This window comes from Daphnia pulex, chromosome 5 (assembly GCF_021134715.1).
Source record: "Daphnia pulex isolate KAP4 chromosome 5, ASM2113471v1".
In the NCBI taxonomy this organism is placed as follows: domain Eukaryota; kingdom Metazoa; phylum Arthropoda; class Branchiopoda; order Diplostraca; family Daphniidae; genus Daphnia; species Daphnia pulex.
The window spans coordinates 6,797,582-6,813,939 of NC_060021.1; the positions used below are offsets into that span (position 1 = coordinate 6,797,582).

General features: G+C 38.2%; 5 protein-coding genes across 6 annotated transcripts; 2 read left to right on the forward strand and 3 right to left on the reverse strand.

Moving 5' to 3' along the window:
• Positions 1-17: 17 nt before the first annotated feature.
• LOC124193874 (condensin complex subunit 1-like) lies at positions 18-12,540 on the reverse strand. 2 transcript variants are annotated; one of them, XM_046587863.1, is made up of 16 exons: positions 12,307-12,540; positions 11,957-12,135; positions 11,799-11,892; positions 11,596-11,735; positions 11,199-11,526; positions 11,007-11,134; positions 10,687-10,848; positions 10,387-10,614; positions 10,178-10,328; positions 10,076-10,089; positions 2,841-3,998; positions 1,990-2,757; positions 1,088-1,927; positions 892-1,024; positions 457-828; positions 18-379 (listed from the first exon to the last, which is right to left on the reverse strand). In XM_046587863.1, exons 1-16 carry the CDS (start codon positions 12,410-12,412, stop codon positions 309-311), a joined length of 4,872 nt encoding a protein of 1,623 aa, XP_046443819.1. In that variant the 5' UTR covers positions 12,413-12,540; the 3' UTR covers positions 18-308. The 2 variants fall into 2 exon arrangements, with proteins under 2 accessions (XP_046443819.1, XP_046443820.1); XM_046587864.1 differs by lacking the exons at positions 10,076-10,089; positions 10,178-10,328; positions 10,387-10,614; ... (5 more) ...; positions 11,957-12,135; positions 12,307-12,540 and adding exons at positions 4,057-4,422; positions 4,490-5,028; positions 5,086-5,379.
• On the reverse strand, positions 5,716-8,560 carry LOC124193879 (protein wntless-like). The gene is made up of 11 exons (XM_046587869.1): positions 8,337-8,560; positions 7,987-8,165; positions 7,807-7,900; positions 7,606-7,745; positions 7,210-7,534; positions 7,017-7,144; positions 6,914-6,919; positions 6,695-6,856; positions 6,395-6,622; positions 6,186-6,336; positions 5,716-6,121 (listed from the first exon to the last, which is right to left on the reverse strand). The coding sequence occupies exons 1-11, from the start codon at positions 8,440-8,442 to the stop codon at positions 6,015-6,017; spliced, it is 1,626 nt and encodes a 541-aa protein (XP_046443825.1). The 5' UTR covers positions 8,443-8,560; the 3' UTR covers positions 5,716-6,014.
• Positions 8,645-13,918, forward strand: LOC124193881. Its single transcript, XM_046587871.1, has 6 exons — positions 8,645-8,863; positions 12,838-12,955; positions 13,014-13,075; positions 13,144-13,287; positions 13,347-13,661; positions 13,722-13,918. Exons 1-6 carry the CDS (start codon positions 8,708-8,710, stop codon positions 13,854-13,856), a joined length of 930 nt encoding a protein of 309 aa, XP_046443827.1. The 5' UTR covers positions 8,645-8,707; the 3' UTR covers positions 13,857-13,918.
• Positions 8,807-10,555, forward strand: LOC124193883. The gene is made up of 4 exons (XM_046587873.1): positions 8,807-8,947; positions 9,006-9,279; positions 9,339-9,653; positions 9,714-10,555. The coding sequence occupies exons 2-4, from the start codon at positions 9,265-9,267 to the stop codon at positions 9,879-9,881; spliced, it is 498 nt and encodes a 165-aa protein (XP_046443829.1). The 5' UTR covers positions 8,807-8,947; positions 9,006-9,264; the 3' UTR covers positions 9,882-10,555.
• A 134-nt stretch (positions 13,919-14,052) lies between the features above and the next one.
• LOC124193880 (60S ribosomal export protein NMD3-like) lies at positions 14,053-16,232 on the reverse strand. The gene is made up of 8 exons (XM_046587870.1): positions 16,040-16,232; positions 15,843-15,977; positions 15,495-15,780; positions 15,024-15,426; positions 14,812-14,963; positions 14,644-14,753; positions 14,346-14,583; positions 14,053-14,282 (listed from the first exon to the last, which is right to left on the reverse strand). The coding sequence occupies exons 1-8, from the start codon at positions 16,087-16,089 to the stop codon at positions 14,127-14,129; spliced, it is 1,530 nt and encodes a 509-aa protein (XP_046443826.1). The 5' UTR covers positions 16,090-16,232; the 3' UTR covers positions 14,053-14,126.
• Between the last annotated feature and the right edge of the window lie 126 nt (positions 16,233-16,358).

The window sequence follows — 16,358 nt, forward strand, 5'->3', positions numbered from 1 at the left end:
ATTTTAGAGGACAACTATTTTGAATCACTAAAATATTTCGTGGTGTTTATTTTCTGCCGCTCGTAAGAAATATCCCGATCACAACAATAGCAGAGGAAGCCTTATCTGACCAACTGTGCAGATGTTGGATATTAAATTCAACGATATCAGAAATTACGAAATAATTATAAACAAATACTTTGAATTTAAGGAAAAGATAATACGAATTAAAATTATATGCTGAATTAAGACAGCCTTTAGAAGAGTTAAAAGACCGCATAAAGAAATAAATTCGATGAAAGCTAAAAAGTATTCAATTTTACGAGTTATTATCTCCTCGACCTTGTAGTTGTAGATTTCTTTTTCTCTGGCAGTTTATTCTTTCCTGGATTCGATTTTCCTATTACGAAATTAACATTATTAATCGCACTTTTATTTTATTTGTATGACTATGTGTAAAAAGAAATGATTAATTACCACGAGAAGCTGGCTTAATGAAAACATCCTGGTCACTTCCGGAATCCGCCTCAGTTTGACGTCGAGTAGCTCGAATTGATCGAGTTGATCCCATATTATTTTTTAATTTTGCCGCCAACTGAGCTTTCCTGTCTTCCTTTTCGCTGTCGTCGTCGTCGTCTTCTTCTTCTTCGACACTCGATTCATCATCAGAAGAAACTTGTGGAATTGCAATTTTCTTGCGGATATTGCGCCCATGTCGCAATGGTGTTTTTTTATTAGAGCTATGTGGCGTCCCCAAATGAGCCGGATGACCGGGCATTTCCGGTTCATCATCGTCCATTGAAACTTCTTCTTCTTCTTCTGAATCTTTTGCTCGCTGCTTTCGTTTCGCTGTAAAATACGCCATGAATAATAAATACAAAATGAGGGGACAAAATCTATAGAATTAGTTACGTTTGTTCTTGGGCGCTTGAGCTTTCGTAACTTGTGAGGCCTGGGCTTTGCGTACAACTTGCTGCTCATCTTGGTCAGCATCGATAGTCTCTTTAATTTTAGCCTCGATTTCATCGATTAACCCACGAATTTCCTAATTGCAATAGAATAAATTATAAGTACAAAAATTCGATTGCATTTCTAATCATCAACGTACCTGCTTTGCAAATGCCTTCTTGGTAGTCGCTAAAATAGCATTAAGTGTTTCAACAACTCCTTCTTCGTGGATCTTGTCGGAAATACAGTTCCAGTGCTCGAGAATACGACGAAGCGAGCGTTCGTTGAAAGTCAACAACGAGAGACAGTACATCAGATCTCTTGATTGACGTTCAGTTCGCGACGCGCCCAACCGTAAGATGATTTTCTCAACCAATGACTCGTTTTGCTTATCTTTCTGAATCAATACAATAATTCCCTTGAGCACGACTCGGAAATTTTCTTCGGCAACAGCAGCCTCAGGATCGCAAAGTCGTGAAATGATGTCGGGCATAACATTGTAGAGGGCGTTTCCTTTGCGGGCAAACTCGCTGAAGAACATGCGGGACATTGATGAAATTCTCGTATCAGGATCGATAACGCATAGCGCAATGTCCGAGATCTGGCCCTTGACCTTAACCATGTCGTTTAGAATCAAATGGGATAGAACGTTGAGAGTAGTTCTCTTGACGATAGGGGAATCGTCACGTAATCGGCTGTAGAGATTCGGTGTCCAAGGCTCGATTAAGTTGGGAAAACGAAAGTTGAGATCTCCCATGGCGATGACCAAATTGGAGCGGATTACTTCTTCCGGGCTCTTTTCTAATACAGTGAACAGAAGGCGCAAGTGTTGTGAACAAAACTGCGGAGAGACGAGCATGAATTCGGCAAGACAGAGACTGGCTGCTGCACGAAGGGATGGATCAGGATATTTCGCTGGGTTCGAATTTACGAGAATCACCAAAGGGGCCATCGATGAAAGCAAACTGTGGCCACCAGTTACAATCTCCGATTCACAAATCTATTGAAAAGAAAAACAAATTACCGTAATTGAAAAAGTTTTCGACTTGATAATGAAATTACCTTGCGGACATATTCAGCTTCATCATCATCAGCTACGGCGCCAACAAGTTCATCGTCTTCTCCTGATTCGCATTGTTCTTGCTGAGGACGAGTGGAAACTCTTCTGCGAGAAGCAGACTGAAGTAGATTGCGCTTTTGTTTGCTTGTCTCTTCTTGTTTTTCCTCGCGTACTCTTGCTCTGCGTCGTAGTTCACTGTAGACATGAACGTCCAAATGGATTAGTTGTCTCAGAGCCACTTGGCCGGCAACCACAAAGATGCGTGTCAACACAGTTGTAGGCACTTCTAATTCCGCGTTCTCCATCAAATTACCACTCTGATCTCGGCTAGACTTATACACGATAGCACACATCTCCTTAAGGACATCTCCCATGATCATGTCAGGATGCTCAGCAAGTGTGTAAATAAGCGAAACGGACGTAGTAGCAAACTGTGAGTAATGAACGTCCTCCAAACGAGTAAGGCCTTCAACAAGCAGTTTTTTTGAGCACTCGAAAATTTCGTTGGTCGGTGGAAAGCGCATCGGCTGTTCTTTGCAATCAGTTGCAGCTTTGGTCGGTGCCATTTTTAACAAGGCCGCACAGGTCAAATGCGCAAGACGAAAGTCTTTAGAGCCTCGCTCTCCTAATCCGACCGAAACTAGTACATTGACATTACTAGTCACCACTTGGACTTCAGCAGAAGCCACCATGGTCAGTAGCATTAAAGCAGAGCGTGACTCCTCTTCAGTCGTGTCAGGGAGGGCCATGGAGAATTTCTCCCACATCACCTAAAAGTAAAGAGAATTTAATAAGCCGTTCAAGTAAAAAAAAAAAAAAAAGCCTTAATAAATTCTTTCGAAGCATTTAATACCTGAATGCAGATTTTGGGCAAATCTCCTGACTTCACGCACATTGCAATCAGTTCTTCCAATGAAGCCAGTTCTCCTTGAGTAGACAATGATATCAGAGCACTAAGATTGGAAACTACCTGAAGGGCACGCCTCTTGGAACCTGTTGCCTCCATGTTCATGTAAAGACGTTTGTAAGCGTTGACGACAGCTTTTTTTACGTCCTCTTCAGAAGACCAGATGAGACTCAACATGCGTCTTACGCCCTGCATAGCGTCTAGCACGTCAAATTCGAATGCCGTGACGAAAAAATCAATTGCTTCCAAGATGTCACTCGTTTGTTTAGAACAAAGCAGTTGGCATACCATCGGTATGGCTGCATAAACTGAACTGGCGAAAGCATGCGAATCCTTTAGATACATTACAAGCATACGCTGCTGCCCGATTTCTTTGCTCTCTTCTTCTTGGGGAGGCTGCTGGATTTCTTGTTCAACGGCTTCTTGAACTAGGCGCTCCATTTCTTCTCTTTCACCATCATTATCTTCATCTCCAACGAATATAATCTTTATTTTGTCTAATATTTCAACGGGATCTTCTTGCTCTTCGTCGTCTTCTGTTATGAACATTCTTGCGACTCTTTTGTAGTTGCACGCATTCAGTTGTTGTATAACTTCTTCGTTCGTTAGCTCTGACATTGACATGTCTATATCCTCTTCATCGAAAACTTCATGGATAGCCACAAGGATTTCCGGCTCCATTGCATTCCACAGTTCTGTTTTCGTTGGTCCGCACTTGCTTGGATCTACTTGAATCCTTTGGGGCTGATTGCCTGAGGCTTCAAGCATTTCTTTCAGTTTTGCTTCCTCCGATTCCTTCTTTGCTCCAAGTTCCTCTAGTGGAAGGCGTTCGCCGTAGGGATTGCCTTGCATTAAAACGATCAATAATTGAACGGCATTCTTACGAACGGTGCCAGTCTTATCATTTAAACGACCGGTGGTCATGGTTAAAACTTTGTGTTGCAAGTTTAATGGGATGGCGTGCTTAAGGCTCAGCTTGTGCCATAGCTGAAGCGTTTTACTTCTAACGAAAGAATGAACGTCATGCAAGTGTTCCAGAAGAGGATCCAATAATTGATCACGCAGTTCACGCTTCCTCTCGTCTAAATCTTCTCCGCTTAGTTCCTAAATACCAATTAATTTGTAAGGCGATAAAAAAGAGAAAATCAAAAGGAATTCATACCTGCATGACAATCTCTGCAAATATAGAGAGCGTACTATTACGCATCGTGAAAGATTCTTCCTCCAGATGAACGCTCAACAGACTGATGCACGGAATAAAAGCCGATGGAACCCTTTCAGCCAACTCAGACAGAAAAGCAGCGTAGTTGCGTGAGCTGGATGTGTCACGGGCAAGATCGTGGGGATCAACTTTACCGATTTCTCGGACTAATTCGACAACCATTTGGCTACAACCGAAAAGTTCGATCATTGTTACTAGGCCATGGACACAAGCTGGAGCCACATGTTCAAAATGCTGCAGCAACTGGATGATTTTCAGTTGAAAACCAAGTCCATGATTATAGCGTTTCACTAAAGCTCCAATGACCTGAGAAAAACATGTAGAGGAGCTATGTAAAAAAAAATTTCTGTTATTAAATGAATAAAAAAATTACCCTGAAAACACTTTCGACAGTTCCTTTCAATCTGACATGGCTGATAGAAGGGTTCTCCAAAATCTTATAGCAAGCATTTGAAACAAGATTAACAAATTCCTGCTCAACCACTGGTGGAGACCACAACTTATGGATGGGCAGCTGAATAAGATGATCAAGACTAGTAATGGCAAAATTCCTTTCAGCTTCTAGGTCAAACCCATCATCAACTGGTTTTTTCTTCTTGCGCCCAGATTTAGCATCAGAGCCAGGAACAACCAAACTTCTTGTTTCATAGTTTTGAAGGAAGAGACAAAGCAAGTAAACAATCATTTTTGTTATTGTCACAAGCTCCTTGCAGGTATCTGGATTGTTGTCGTCACTATTTAGGTGTTTATTTACATCTGAAACCAATTGTGTGATTGATTGAGATACTACTTTCCACGCATCGTTTTGTTGACTTAGGGCCAATTCATCAAATTTAACCAGAGCACTGAACAATGTATCAAAATTAGTGAGGATATAAACTGTGCCTTGTCTGGAAAATGAAACGTATGCATCTACAAAAACAAAAAAAGTTAAGCTACTGACATTCTACGTTTTTTACAATATAGTACCTCGTAATTTCCCCGGAAGTTCATGTTTTGAATACGTTTGTTCAACTACATACTGATTTGGAGACGAAGAATGCAATAAGTCTTCTTTATTCTCGGATATTACAAATTCGAGGCCGTCCATTTTTGTGTCCGTTACTAATTCACAACAAACTCGACTAAATTTCAAAACTTCAAACAATTATAAGCTTGTTGCTATGCGACGTTGCCAGTCAACCGAATACTGAATCACACTTGATGGCCGTCGGCGACGGTTTTTTAGTCGCTCACTTACCACTTGCCAGAGCTATAGACTCCTGGTCGGTTCACGGCTGTGTTGGCTTCCCCATCCCGGTTTCAGGGTAAACGTAAGTCGATTTTCAGAGATTTTAGGGCGGGGCCTGTCAGAATTTTGAAGTGGAAACTGGAAACAGAGCCATCTAGGCTCTCAAAAGTAGCTGAGCGTAGTAGCTGACACACTCACTAGAGCGCTCATTCCAGTTTCCAAATCGGCTTACGTTTACCCTGAAACCGGGATGGGGAAGCCAACGCAGCCGTGAACCGACTAGGAGTCTATAGCTCTGCACTTGCCAGTTCGGAGCAGTCCACAACCATTACAACGGAATCGTTCGAAAAAATGTCGACATTATAAAATTGAGAAGAGTATTATTATATTGGCCTCAGGGGAACACGGAACTTAGTTATGGGGAAGAAGACGCATGCTAGCATATAAATAATATTAGGAATGCACCACGTTAAAAGAGAAAGAAATAGCTACAAAGTGTTTCATAAAACTGAGAAATTGATAACACTTAGCAAAATTGGAGACTTTAAGGGGCTCAAAAAAATTGCAGGCCCTTTAATTAGACAACAAAACATTAAGAACCGCGCTAACAAGTGTACAGCAACAGTATACGCAGAAATGCTTTTAAAAAGCATCCCGGGTTGTTCGACTAATCGGTGGCGGTTTTCTTGATCATGGCCGTAAGGGAAGAAAGTTCACTTGGTTCCGTTGGAAGAGGGGTAAATTCAATTTCTTCGTTGGTTTCATCTTGTCCAGCTAAAAATTAGAAACATACATTCATTCACGTAAAGAAATAATTATTTTTCCAAATTTAACAGACCACTCTCGCTAGGCCAGCGCTTGTGAGATGGAGAATACAAGCAAAGCAGTGCCAATATGTAAACGTTCCACATTCCGTACACTCCAGTGAAGAAAGCAGACGTATATTCCAAATTGATGTCTTCATCCCATTTCCATTTGCCTTCCGATACCTGAGACAGTAATAGTGTTAAAGAGCTCTGCTCATACGATGCACTTAAAATAACTTACTTGACCAAGAATGAATCCAATGACGGTCATAGCAGCACAAAGTAGAGTGGCCAGCATAAGAAACTTGAATCTGTAAATGACACCTTCATAGAAATGTCTGCGAGCGGACGCCATTGCAGGCAACGCCTGACGCTTAGCACTGATATTGCGGAACACACGATAAATAATATATGACAAGAAAAGAAAGTAAACTCCAGCAGCGATTCCAGCAATAATAACAAAGCTCAGCTATAAAACAAACAAAATTGACGAATGAAGAAACAAAATGTCAAGCAAAGCTGTAACCAATTAATAATTTACCGCGATTTGTGTCCCAATTTCATTCGCCCAAATAGAATAGAACGGATTCCTAAGTTGGATGCCTCTTTCGCACATGTCAAAGATGAACATGGACAAACAACCAACTCCAACACAGCTAAGCTGTTTCCAATAACCTCTTAGTCCTTTTCTTTCAGTATCATCCTACATGTTTAACATATTAACGTAAATTTAAAAACAAATGTCATAAAGCAAATATACCTGATTCTAAAGTGTTGGATTTTGTGTGGATGTTAGAAATCAAATAGATCATTAGTTGAGTTATATGCTAGTAAAACGAATGAATAAAGAATGAACACATTACCATGAGATGTTCTCCGGCGAAAACAAGCCAAAAAGATAATAACATCGAATAAAAAATACCCTGTTTCATATCTCCCAAAAGAAGCATGAAAGGCATTTCAAAGCTCAGGGTTAAGTACTCAAGGGGAACTGTAAAAGAATAACAGAGGAGTCAGAAAAAAAACATTTTTTTATAAAACTTCTGATAAAATTACGATTTAAAGTAGATAAAGCGACGCCGAGAGCCAAGAGCATTGATTCCAATAACGTGGGTTGCCTAGCTAATAACTGAACACGACGCCAGAACCAGATCATGACTCCTACTACCATGGGAAAGAAAATTGTCTTCAAAGACAACCAAACTTTGGTAAAACCACCATTCTGATTAATGACGACAAGCCAGAGATCGGATACAGGACCGAGGCCTCGGTTGTTTTCATATATCACCGGGAATCGCAGATTCAGAAGGTAGTAGTCATGATGTAATGCACCAAGTTCAAACAGTGGTAGAAGAGAGCAATTATAAAGGTAACCATCTCTCTAAAAAAAAAAGAAAATTTTAAAAACTTAATTCGACATTTCATCCTTCAGAAAAAGAAATAAATTATTACTTCAGGAGGTGAACAATCCATAGTCCTGCTTTCAGTTGATGTAGCATACTCCTTCCACTCATCATCAGGATCTCCCTTGTTCCGATAACCAAGCCTGGCTTCAATTGTAACAGGAACTCTGGGTTCCATTAACTCCCATTCTATAAAATCAATACAATTGCTAAAGAAAGGGAACAAAACAAAATATTAAAAATATTTCACCTTTAAAAAAGGTAACATCAATTTGTAAAATTCCAATAAGATTTTGCATCCATCGAGAGTAGTCCAATTCAATTCCTCCACGTGGTATAGGTAACTACAAAATTAACAGATTTGACATTTAAAACCTTTCAAAATAGTATTTTTAAAATACTCTGAAGTTATAAGAAAGAGAAGACATACCTGGAAAGCAAAAACAACATTTTTATCAGTTATATGTCTCTCCTCTGCTTCAGGCCCATGCAAATCATCAATCTTGTCACAACCACCATTAGGTCTGACATAAAAGAATTTGCTTTTGTTTTGACTATTATCATAGCATTTTGTGGCCAAAACAGACTGAACATTGGATGGTGCTGGAGCTGCAATTGAAATTAAAAGAATGTAGTTACTGATAAATGCCCTTTCCCACATTCAAAAATGTTTACAGGAAAAAGCCAGACCACCACCGAAAACCAGACTTCTCTATTAACGGGGTGCTATTTTAAGAAATGTGAGTCACAAAGGTTCATCTGACAGAAGTTAAGACTTACCGACCAAGCCGCCGAGAAGAAAGCATACTAGAAGACATATAAGGAGGAAAGATATCAACACAATCAACTTTCGATTACTCAGGTTTTCAACCACGGCACCTGCCATTACTAAAAAATGGACTTTCCCGCAGTTAGCTTAATACTACACACGCTGCTCTGTTTTTCACGCCGACTTGATTAAAGGTAAGCGTTTGAACGCGCGTCGGACAAAGTAATGAAATGTAAATGAATATTTGGATTGAACAACATTGCCATTCTCTCAAAGATGCCAAGCAGACGACTGCTAATGGCCAACCAGGCAATGCTGTATTTTTGTTCAAATTGTTGACAGTTTGAAAGTAGACGAGAATTTCTCGTTGTTTTTTTAGAAAATGTCAACGATTGAAGAGATCATATCAGAAATTATTAATGTTCTTCAGTCAGTTAATTGTCCACTAATCGTCCGAACTGATGATTGGTGGATTGAGGAACTTTTGTTTACACCAGGGAAACCACGAAAGGATTTAATTCTTTGGATAACTTCGAAGGCAATCAATTAAAATTGCAAGATCTTGATTCCACAGCCACTTCTAGTTCTTCCAGCAATATTAAATTGCCAGAGAGTGATGAAGGTGATTTTATTAATATATTTTTTGTTAGTCTGAATTAATACATGTTGTCCTTCCAAAGCTATTCTAGGATTTTGGTGTGGTGCAAATGTTTGCAGTAAAAAAGACCTACCCTTTATAAAGGAAAGTTTTATTTATAGTTTTAAATGATCTGCTGATCTTGTAAGAAATTAAAAAAATGTTATCAATAGGGTGACATACCAAAGTATGATCAAATAAAGTTTTGGAATTGTTTGATCAAACCCCTTCAAATTCTTGCAAAATCACATGTTAATACAAATATTGCCTTTGGTGGTGGTTCTTTGAGCAACCTTGTCTCCATGGAAAACTTCTTGGTAATGAGAAAATTGTACTCTATATTATTACTCTTAAAGTCTCTATATTAAAATATTAGGATGCTTTTAGCATGAAGGCCACTTTGTTGTCAGCTGATGTACAAAGTGAGATTAAGCAAATACATGAAATGAAAGGCAGAGACCAATTAACAAAGAAACAGATTGTACTGAGGAAAAATCTGCAAAATGACAATTTGCTCATCCCTAACTTCACTAAACAAGCTAAAAGATTGAAAACTGCTGCTGATCAATTTAATGATATTTTCAACTCTGATTTAAAAATCTATCTTCCCAAAAGTGGATCCTCTGCTCCACTTTTAGAATTTGGAGAAGAAATAAATAATATCAGAACCAAGGTCACTGCTTGGAAAAAGGTAAATATGCCTTCTAAATATTTGTTTTAATAATTAACTTTACACACAAATTTAATATAGGGTGCAGATTCTCTACTGGAATTACAACTAAGTACTACCTCTGAGACTAATTTGAAGAAATCAATAATTGAACGGCATTCTTACGAAAGGTGCCAGTCTTATCATTTTAACGACCGGTGGTCATGGTTAAAACTTTGTGTTGCAAGTTTAATGGGATGGCGTGCTTAAGGCTCAGCTTGTGCCATAGCTGAAGCGTTTTACTTCTAATGAAAGAATGAACGTCATGCAAGTGTTCCAGAAGAGGATCCAATAATTGATCACGCAGTTCACCCATCCTCTCGTTTAAATCCTCTCCACTTAGTTCCTAAATACCAATTAATATGTAAGGCGATAAAAAAGAGAAAATCAAAAGGAATTCATACCTCCATGACAATCTCTGCAAATATAGAGAGCGCACTATTACGCTAATAGAAACATACATTCTTTCACGTAAAGAAATAATTATTTTTCCAAATTTAACAGACCACTCTCGCTAGGCCAGCGCTTGTGAGATGGAGAATACAAGCAAAGCAGTGCCAATATGTAAACGTTCCACATTCCGTACACTCCAGTGAAGAAAGCAGACGTATATTCCAAATTGATGTCCTCATCCCATTTCCACTTGCCTTCCGATACCTGAGACAGTAATGGTGTTAAAGAGCTCTGCTCATACGATGCACTTAAAATAACTTACTTGACCAAGAATGAATCCAATGACGGTCATAGCAGCACAAAGTAGAGTGGCCAGCATAAGAAACTTGAATCTGTAAATGACACCTTCATAGAAATGTCTGCGAGCGGACGCCATTGCAGGCAACGCCTGACGCTTAGCACTGATATTGCGGAACACACGATAAATAATATATGACAAGAAAAGAAAGTAAACTCCAGCAGCGATTCCAGCAATAATAACAAAGCTCAGCTATAAAACAAACAAAATTGACGAATGAAGAAACAAAATGTCAAGCAAAGCTGTAACCAATTAATAATTTACCGCGATTTGTGTCCCAATTTCATTCGCCCAAATAGAATAGAACGGATTCCTAAGTTGGATGCCTCTTTCGCACATGTCAAAGATGAACATGGACAAACAACCAACTCCAACACAGCTAAGCTGTTTCCAATAACCTCTTAGTCCTTTTCTTTCAGTATCATCCTACATGTTTAACATATTAACATAAATTTGAAAACAAATGTCATAAAACAAATATACCTAATTCTAAAATGTTGGATTTTGTGTGGATGTTAGAAATCAATTAGAGCATTAGTTGAGTTATATGCTAGTAAAGCGAATGAAAAAAATTAACACATTACCACGAGATGTTCTCCGGCGAAAACAAGCCAGAAAGATAATAGCATCGAGTAAAAAATACCCTGTTTCATATCTCCCAAAAGAAGCATGAAAGGCATTTCAAAGCTCAGGGTTAAGTACTCAAGGGGAACTGTAAAAGAACAACAGAGGAGTCAGCAAAACACATTATTTTATAAAACTTCTGATTAAATTACGATTTAAAGTAGATAAAGCGACGCCAAGAGCCAAGAGCATTGATTCCAATAACGTGGGTTGCCTAGCTAATAACTGAACACGACGCCAAAACCAGATCATGACTCCTACTACCATGGGAAAGAAAATTGTCTTCAAAGACAACCAAACTTTGGTAAAACCACCATTCTGATTAATGACGACAAGCCAAAGATCGGATACAGGACCGAGGCCTCGGTTGTTTTCATATATCATCGGGAATCGCAGATTCAGAAGGTAGTAGTCATGATGTAATGCACCAAGTTCAAACAGTGGTAGAAGAGGGCAATTATAAAGGTAACCATCATCCCACTAAAAAAACGAAAATTACAAAAACTTAATTCGTCATTTCATCCTTCAGAAAAATAAATAAATTATTACTTCAGGAGGTGAACAATCCATAGTTCTGCTTTCAGTTGATGTAGCATACTCCTTCCACTCATCATCAGGATCTCCCTTGTTCCGATAACCAAGCCTGGCTTCAATTGTAACAGGAACTCTGGGTTCCATTAGCTCCCTTTCTATAAAATCAATACTGAAGAAAGGGAACAGAACAAAATATTAAAAATTAAAAAATATTTTACCTTTAAAATAGGTAACATCAATTTGTAAAATTCCAATAAGATTTTGCATCCACCGAGAGTAGTCCAATTCAATTCCTCCACGTGGTAGAGGTAACTACAAAATTAACAGACTTGACACTTAAAACCTTTCAAAATACTCTAAATTTTAGATTACATACCTGGAAAGCAAAAACAACATTTTTATCAGTTATATGTCTCTCCTCTGCTTCAGGCCCATGCAAATCATCAATCTTGTCACAACCACCATTAGGTCTGACATAAAAGAATTTGCTTTTGTTTTGACTATTATCATAGCATTTTGTGGCCAAAACAGACTGAACATTGGATGGTGCTGGAGCTGCAATTGAAATTAAAAGAATGTAGTTACTGATAAATGCCCTTTCCCACATTCAAAAATGTTTACAGGAAAAAGCCAGACCACCACCGAAAACCAGACTTCTCTATTAACGGGGTGCTATTTTAAGAAATGTGAGTCACAAAGGTTCATCTGACAGAAGTTAAGACTTACCGACCAAGCCGCCGAGAAGAAAGCATACTAGAAGACATATAAGGAGGAAAGATATCAACACAATCAACTTTCGATTACTCAGGTTTTCAACCACGGCACCTGCCATTACTAAAAAATGGACTTTCCCGCAGTTAGCTTAATACTACACACGCTGCTCTGTTTTTCACGCCGACTTGATTAAAGCTAGGCGTTTGAACGCGCGTCGAACAAAGTAATGAAATGTAAACAAATGAATATTTGGATTGAACAACATTGCCATTGTCTAAAAGATGCCAAGCAGACGACTGCTAATGGCCAACCAGGCAACGCTGTATTTTTTGTTCAAATTGTTGACAGTTTGAAAGTAGACGAGAATTTCTCGTTGTTTTTTAGAAAATGTCAACGATTGAAGAGAACATATCAGAAATTATTAATGTTCTTCAGTCAGTTAATTGTCCACTAATCGTCCGAACTGATGATTGGTGGATTGAGGAACTCTTGTTTACACCAGGGAAACCACGAAAGGATTTAATTCTTTGGATAACTTCGAAGGCAATCGAAAGTGCGTTGCCTTCTACTTTACATTCAGCACAATTAAAATTGCAAGATCTTGATTCCACAGCTACTTCTAGTTCTTCCAGCAATATTAAATTGCCAGAGAGTGATGAAGGTGATTTTATTAATATATTTTTTGTTAGTCTGAATTAATACATGTTGTCCTTCCAAAGCTATTCTTGGATTTTGGTGTGGTGCAAATGTTTGCAGTAAAAAAGATCTACCCTTTATTAAGGTAAGTTTTATTTGTTGTTTTAAATGGTCTGCTGATCTTGCAAGAAATAAAAATTTTTTGATCAATAGGGTGACATACCGAAATATGATCAAATAAAGTTTTGGAACCGTTTGATCAAGCCCCTTCAAATTCTTGCAAAATCACATATTAATACAAATATTGCCTTTGGTGGTGGTTCTTTGAGCAACCTTGTCTCCATGGAAAACTTCTTGGTAATGAGAAAATTGTACTCTATATTATTACTCATAAAGTCTCTATATTAAAATATTAGGATGCTTTTAGCATGAAGGCCACTTTGTTGTCAGCTGATGTACAAAGTGAGATTAAGCAAATTCATGAAATGAAAGGCAGAGACCAATTTACAAAGAAACAGATTGTACTGAGGAAAAATCTGCAAAATGACAATTTGCTCATCCCTAACTTCACTGAACAAGCAAATAGATTGAAAGCTGCTGCTGATCAATTTAATGATATTTTCAACTCTGATTTAAAAATCTGTCTTCCCAAAAGTGGATCCTCTGCTCCACTTTTAGAATTTGGAGAAGAAATAAATAATATCAGAACCAAGGTCACTGCTTGGAAAAAGGTAAATATGCCTTCTAAATATTTGTTTTAATAATTAACTTTACACACAAATTTAATGTAGGGTGCAGATTCTCTACTGGAATTACAACAAAGTACTACCTCTGAGACTAATTTAAAGAAATCTGAAAATCTCTTGAAACGTACTATTAAGGATAAGTCTTTCCCTCCGTTTCAAAAGCTTTGCGGGTCAGACTGATTTTGTGTAAGGAGAATATTAATATACCGACACCTTGTAAATAAACGTAATTATATACTATCGCTCAGGATAGGATACTGTGTTTAAAAAATAATTAGACTAGTCCAAACAACAATAATTTGCTAACAAAATTTACTTCGTATCAAGATCTATTTTTTAAACCTTAACTACAATAAAAATTCGTTAAAATAAACAATTCCACCAGGAGTAATATGTATTCGCTGTAGACATACAATGCTGTCACCAACTGACCACTTGGTTCTGAAAATTCTACTCAGCTGCCAATACCGAGGCCCCACTTGAAGGATTTTCGTCGCCAATATGTAGATCGTCCAACATTTCCTGTAGAGTAATTTGGGGGATTTCTTCGTCTGGTTCTCCAACCTCAACGGCAAATCCAACTTTCCTTTCGTCTTTGTAGATATTCTAATAAAAATACGCAAGTGTTAGTAATGCAACAATAATTTAAATAGGTAAAAAAGAACATACAATGTTCTGACGGAAAGCTGGATCTTCTTCCAAGTCCTCCAAGAAATCGGTATAATCGCGATTAACGCTTGTAACATCCATTCCATCAGCGTCCAAGTGGCGAAGCTTAAACTTACGCCGACGATTACGAACAGACTTGTCTGCGTACATCTTCTTAACCAACACGACATCTGGCATGTTCTCACGATTCATTTTGTCAAAATTGTCATCATTAACATTACAATTAGCCAGGTCGTATCTAGAAATTGGTAATTGGATAAAAAACTGCTTCAAGGTAAGTAAAGACATGAAAAATTACCCCATAACAATGTCGCCAGGTTTAAGCAAATGTCCAAGATGAGTTCTAGTGTGAATCTCATTCGTTCCCATTTCATTAGGACGACAGACATAAACATCTGCCAATACATGCTGCAAACGATAATTTCATTACTTGCGAGTGATCTAGGAAAATCTTTTTTTCAATTACTTTGAAAGACATGGCGCCCTGTCCAGCAAATGTCCGTTTTTCATGGTCACGAATAACCTCAATATCCATGACAACATACTCTGCCAGCTGTTTGGTTCCGCTAAGGGCATTGAACGGTGTCCGCCAGTAGGTATTCGAATTAACTTCGGCAACTATTAATGTTATAAATAGGTAAACTGAATCTTTAAAAACTTTGAAATTATAAATCGTACTTTGTCCCGAAAATGGATCGATCAGATGGATGGTAGACGACACTCGTTGGACAACACAAATTTGTCCTATTCCTCCAAGCTGGTGAGCCAGTTTGGCTGGCAAACATACAACACAATCTTTGCAAACTGGAACTATTTCAACACTGTAGGTGAATTTGCAGTTGTATGTGTTGCTGTGGATATCTTGAGATATCACGGTCTTTGATACTTGATAACGGCATGGAACAACAGATGTCAAAAAGTCCAACATCTTCTTGGCTTGGCCTTCATTGGCATAGAAAAAATCAATGCCCTCATGAGTTGGCTTAATCCCCAATGTAGATTCATGGGCTTTGTGTTTCAAAATCAACTGTTCCAGATAATAGAAGGTCTTTTTGTGATCAGTTTTCTGTCTGACTTGTACCTAAAACGTAATTTTAATGATAATTAAATCAAATTTTCTATACTTTCCAAATGTTCTTATTCACTTACATTTGCTTTCCAAAAGTCTTTGGCCTCAACTCTATGACAATCTTCACAAAACTGTCCATTAACAACAAAATCAACAATAAACACTTGTTGCAAAACGGCTCCTCCCAAAACTTCAGCCTGAATTGTCAGTTTAACCTTGATTCTCTTAGAATGAGGCTCTGTCCAAACAAACCCAGCATCAATAAGCCTGACTCTGTTGAGTCCCTTAAGTTTAGCCAAACAGAGTCCTAGGAGCTCTCTAGACTCTAGTGAGCACTTAATCCACTGTTCAGGAGGTTGAAGATATCTGAATAACAAGATAGCGATGAAACGAGTTTGAAAAAAAAACAATTTTGTCTACCATCTTACCTCTCACAACCTTTGCAGAAATAGATAACAGCCTGCTTCGGAATACCCTCGGAAATGTCGACTTGGGTACGAAGACATGCAACGCACATATTTGCAGGATTAGGTTCAATGGGAGTTCCACACTGACAGCAGAGACTGCAATATAGAAAACTTGAATTTAATCCAAGAAAAGAGATGCAACATTATTTTGTCATTACATTTTGCAGGCAAGTGAAGATTCTTCAGATCCCTCCTCCATATACTCCATTGTTAGACGATAAACTAGGAATCTTCTAAAAACAAAAAAGTTAACACGTTTAACACGTGTTATCTGGTGTTATATAGGGTAACAGCCTAACAGGTTCTCCAAGACTTGGCGTAAAAAGACTCTGCAGACGACGATTAGCAAAAAAATCGATTATCGAATAAATAAAATATCGATGTAAGCATGGCGCGGCAAAAGTTGCGAAATTTGTTTTATAGGGCGTGATCCAATCCAAAATTTCCAATGGAAAATGATTCAAATTTCTGCTGCTT

What these genes read in the sequence shown, in the direction of transcription:
- LOC124193879 (XM_046587869.1), bottom strand. Translation starts at nt 8,442, where the DNA reads ATGGCAGGTGCCGTGGTTGAAAACCTGAGTAATCGAAAGTTGATTGTG. An exon ending in CGCTTTATCTACTTTAAATC is followed by an intron (nt 7,145 to 7,209) that starts GTAATTTTATCA and finishes ATTCTTTTACAG; the next exon opens with TTCCCCTTGAGTACTTAACC. An exon ending in GCGCTGGCCTAGCGAGAGTG is followed by an intron (nt 6,122 to 6,185) that starts GTCTGTTAAATT and finishes TCTAATTTTTAG; the next exon opens with CTGGACAAGATGAAACCAAC.
- LOC124193880 (XM_046587870.1), bottom strand. Translation starts at nt 16,089, where the DNA reads ATGGAGTATATGGAGGAGGGATCTGAAGAATCTTCACTTGCCTGCAAA. An exon ending in TTCTGCAAAGGTTGTGAGAG is followed by an intron (nt 15,781 to 15,842) that starts GTAAGATGGTAG and finishes CTTGTTATTCAG; the next exon opens with ATATCTTCAACCTCCTGAAC. An exon ending in CAGCTTTCCGTCAGAACATT is followed by an intron (nt 14,283 to 14,345) that starts GTATGTTCTTTT and finishes TATTTTTATTAG; the next exon opens with AATATCTACAAAGACGAAAG.
- LOC124193883 (XM_046587873.1), top strand. An exon ending in AGGTCACTGCTTGGAAAAAG is followed by an intron (nt 9,654 to 9,713) that starts GTAAATATGCCT and finishes AATTTAATATAG; the next exon opens with GGTGCAGATTCTCTACTGGA.
- LOC124193881 (XM_046587871.1), top strand. Translation starts at nt 8,708, where the DNA reads ATGTCAACGATTGAAGAGATCATATCAGAAATTATTAATGTTCTTCAG. An exon ending in AAGATCTACCCTTTATTAAG is followed by an intron (nt 13,076 to 13,143) that starts GTAAGTTTTATT and finishes TTTGATCAATAG; the next exon opens with GGTGACATACCGAAATATGA. An exon ending in AGGTCACTGCTTGGAAAAAG is followed by an intron (nt 13,662 to 13,721) that starts GTAAATATGCCT and finishes AATTTAATGTAG; the next exon opens with GGTGCAGATTCTCTACTGGA.
- LOC124193874 (XM_046587863.1), bottom strand. Translation starts at nt 12,412, where the DNA reads ATGGCAGGTGCCGTGGTTGAAAACCTGAGTAATCGAAAGTTGATTGTG. An exon ending in TCTTCTCGGCGGCTTGGTCG is followed by an intron (nt 12,136 to 12,306) that starts GTAAGTCTTAAC and finishes TTTCAATTGCAG; the next exon opens with CTCCAGCACCATCCAATGTT. An exon ending in TGCCCAAAATCTGCATTCAG is followed by an intron (nt 2,758 to 2,840) that starts GTATTAAATGCT and finishes CTTTACTTTTAG; the next exon opens with GTGATGTGGGAGAAATTCTC.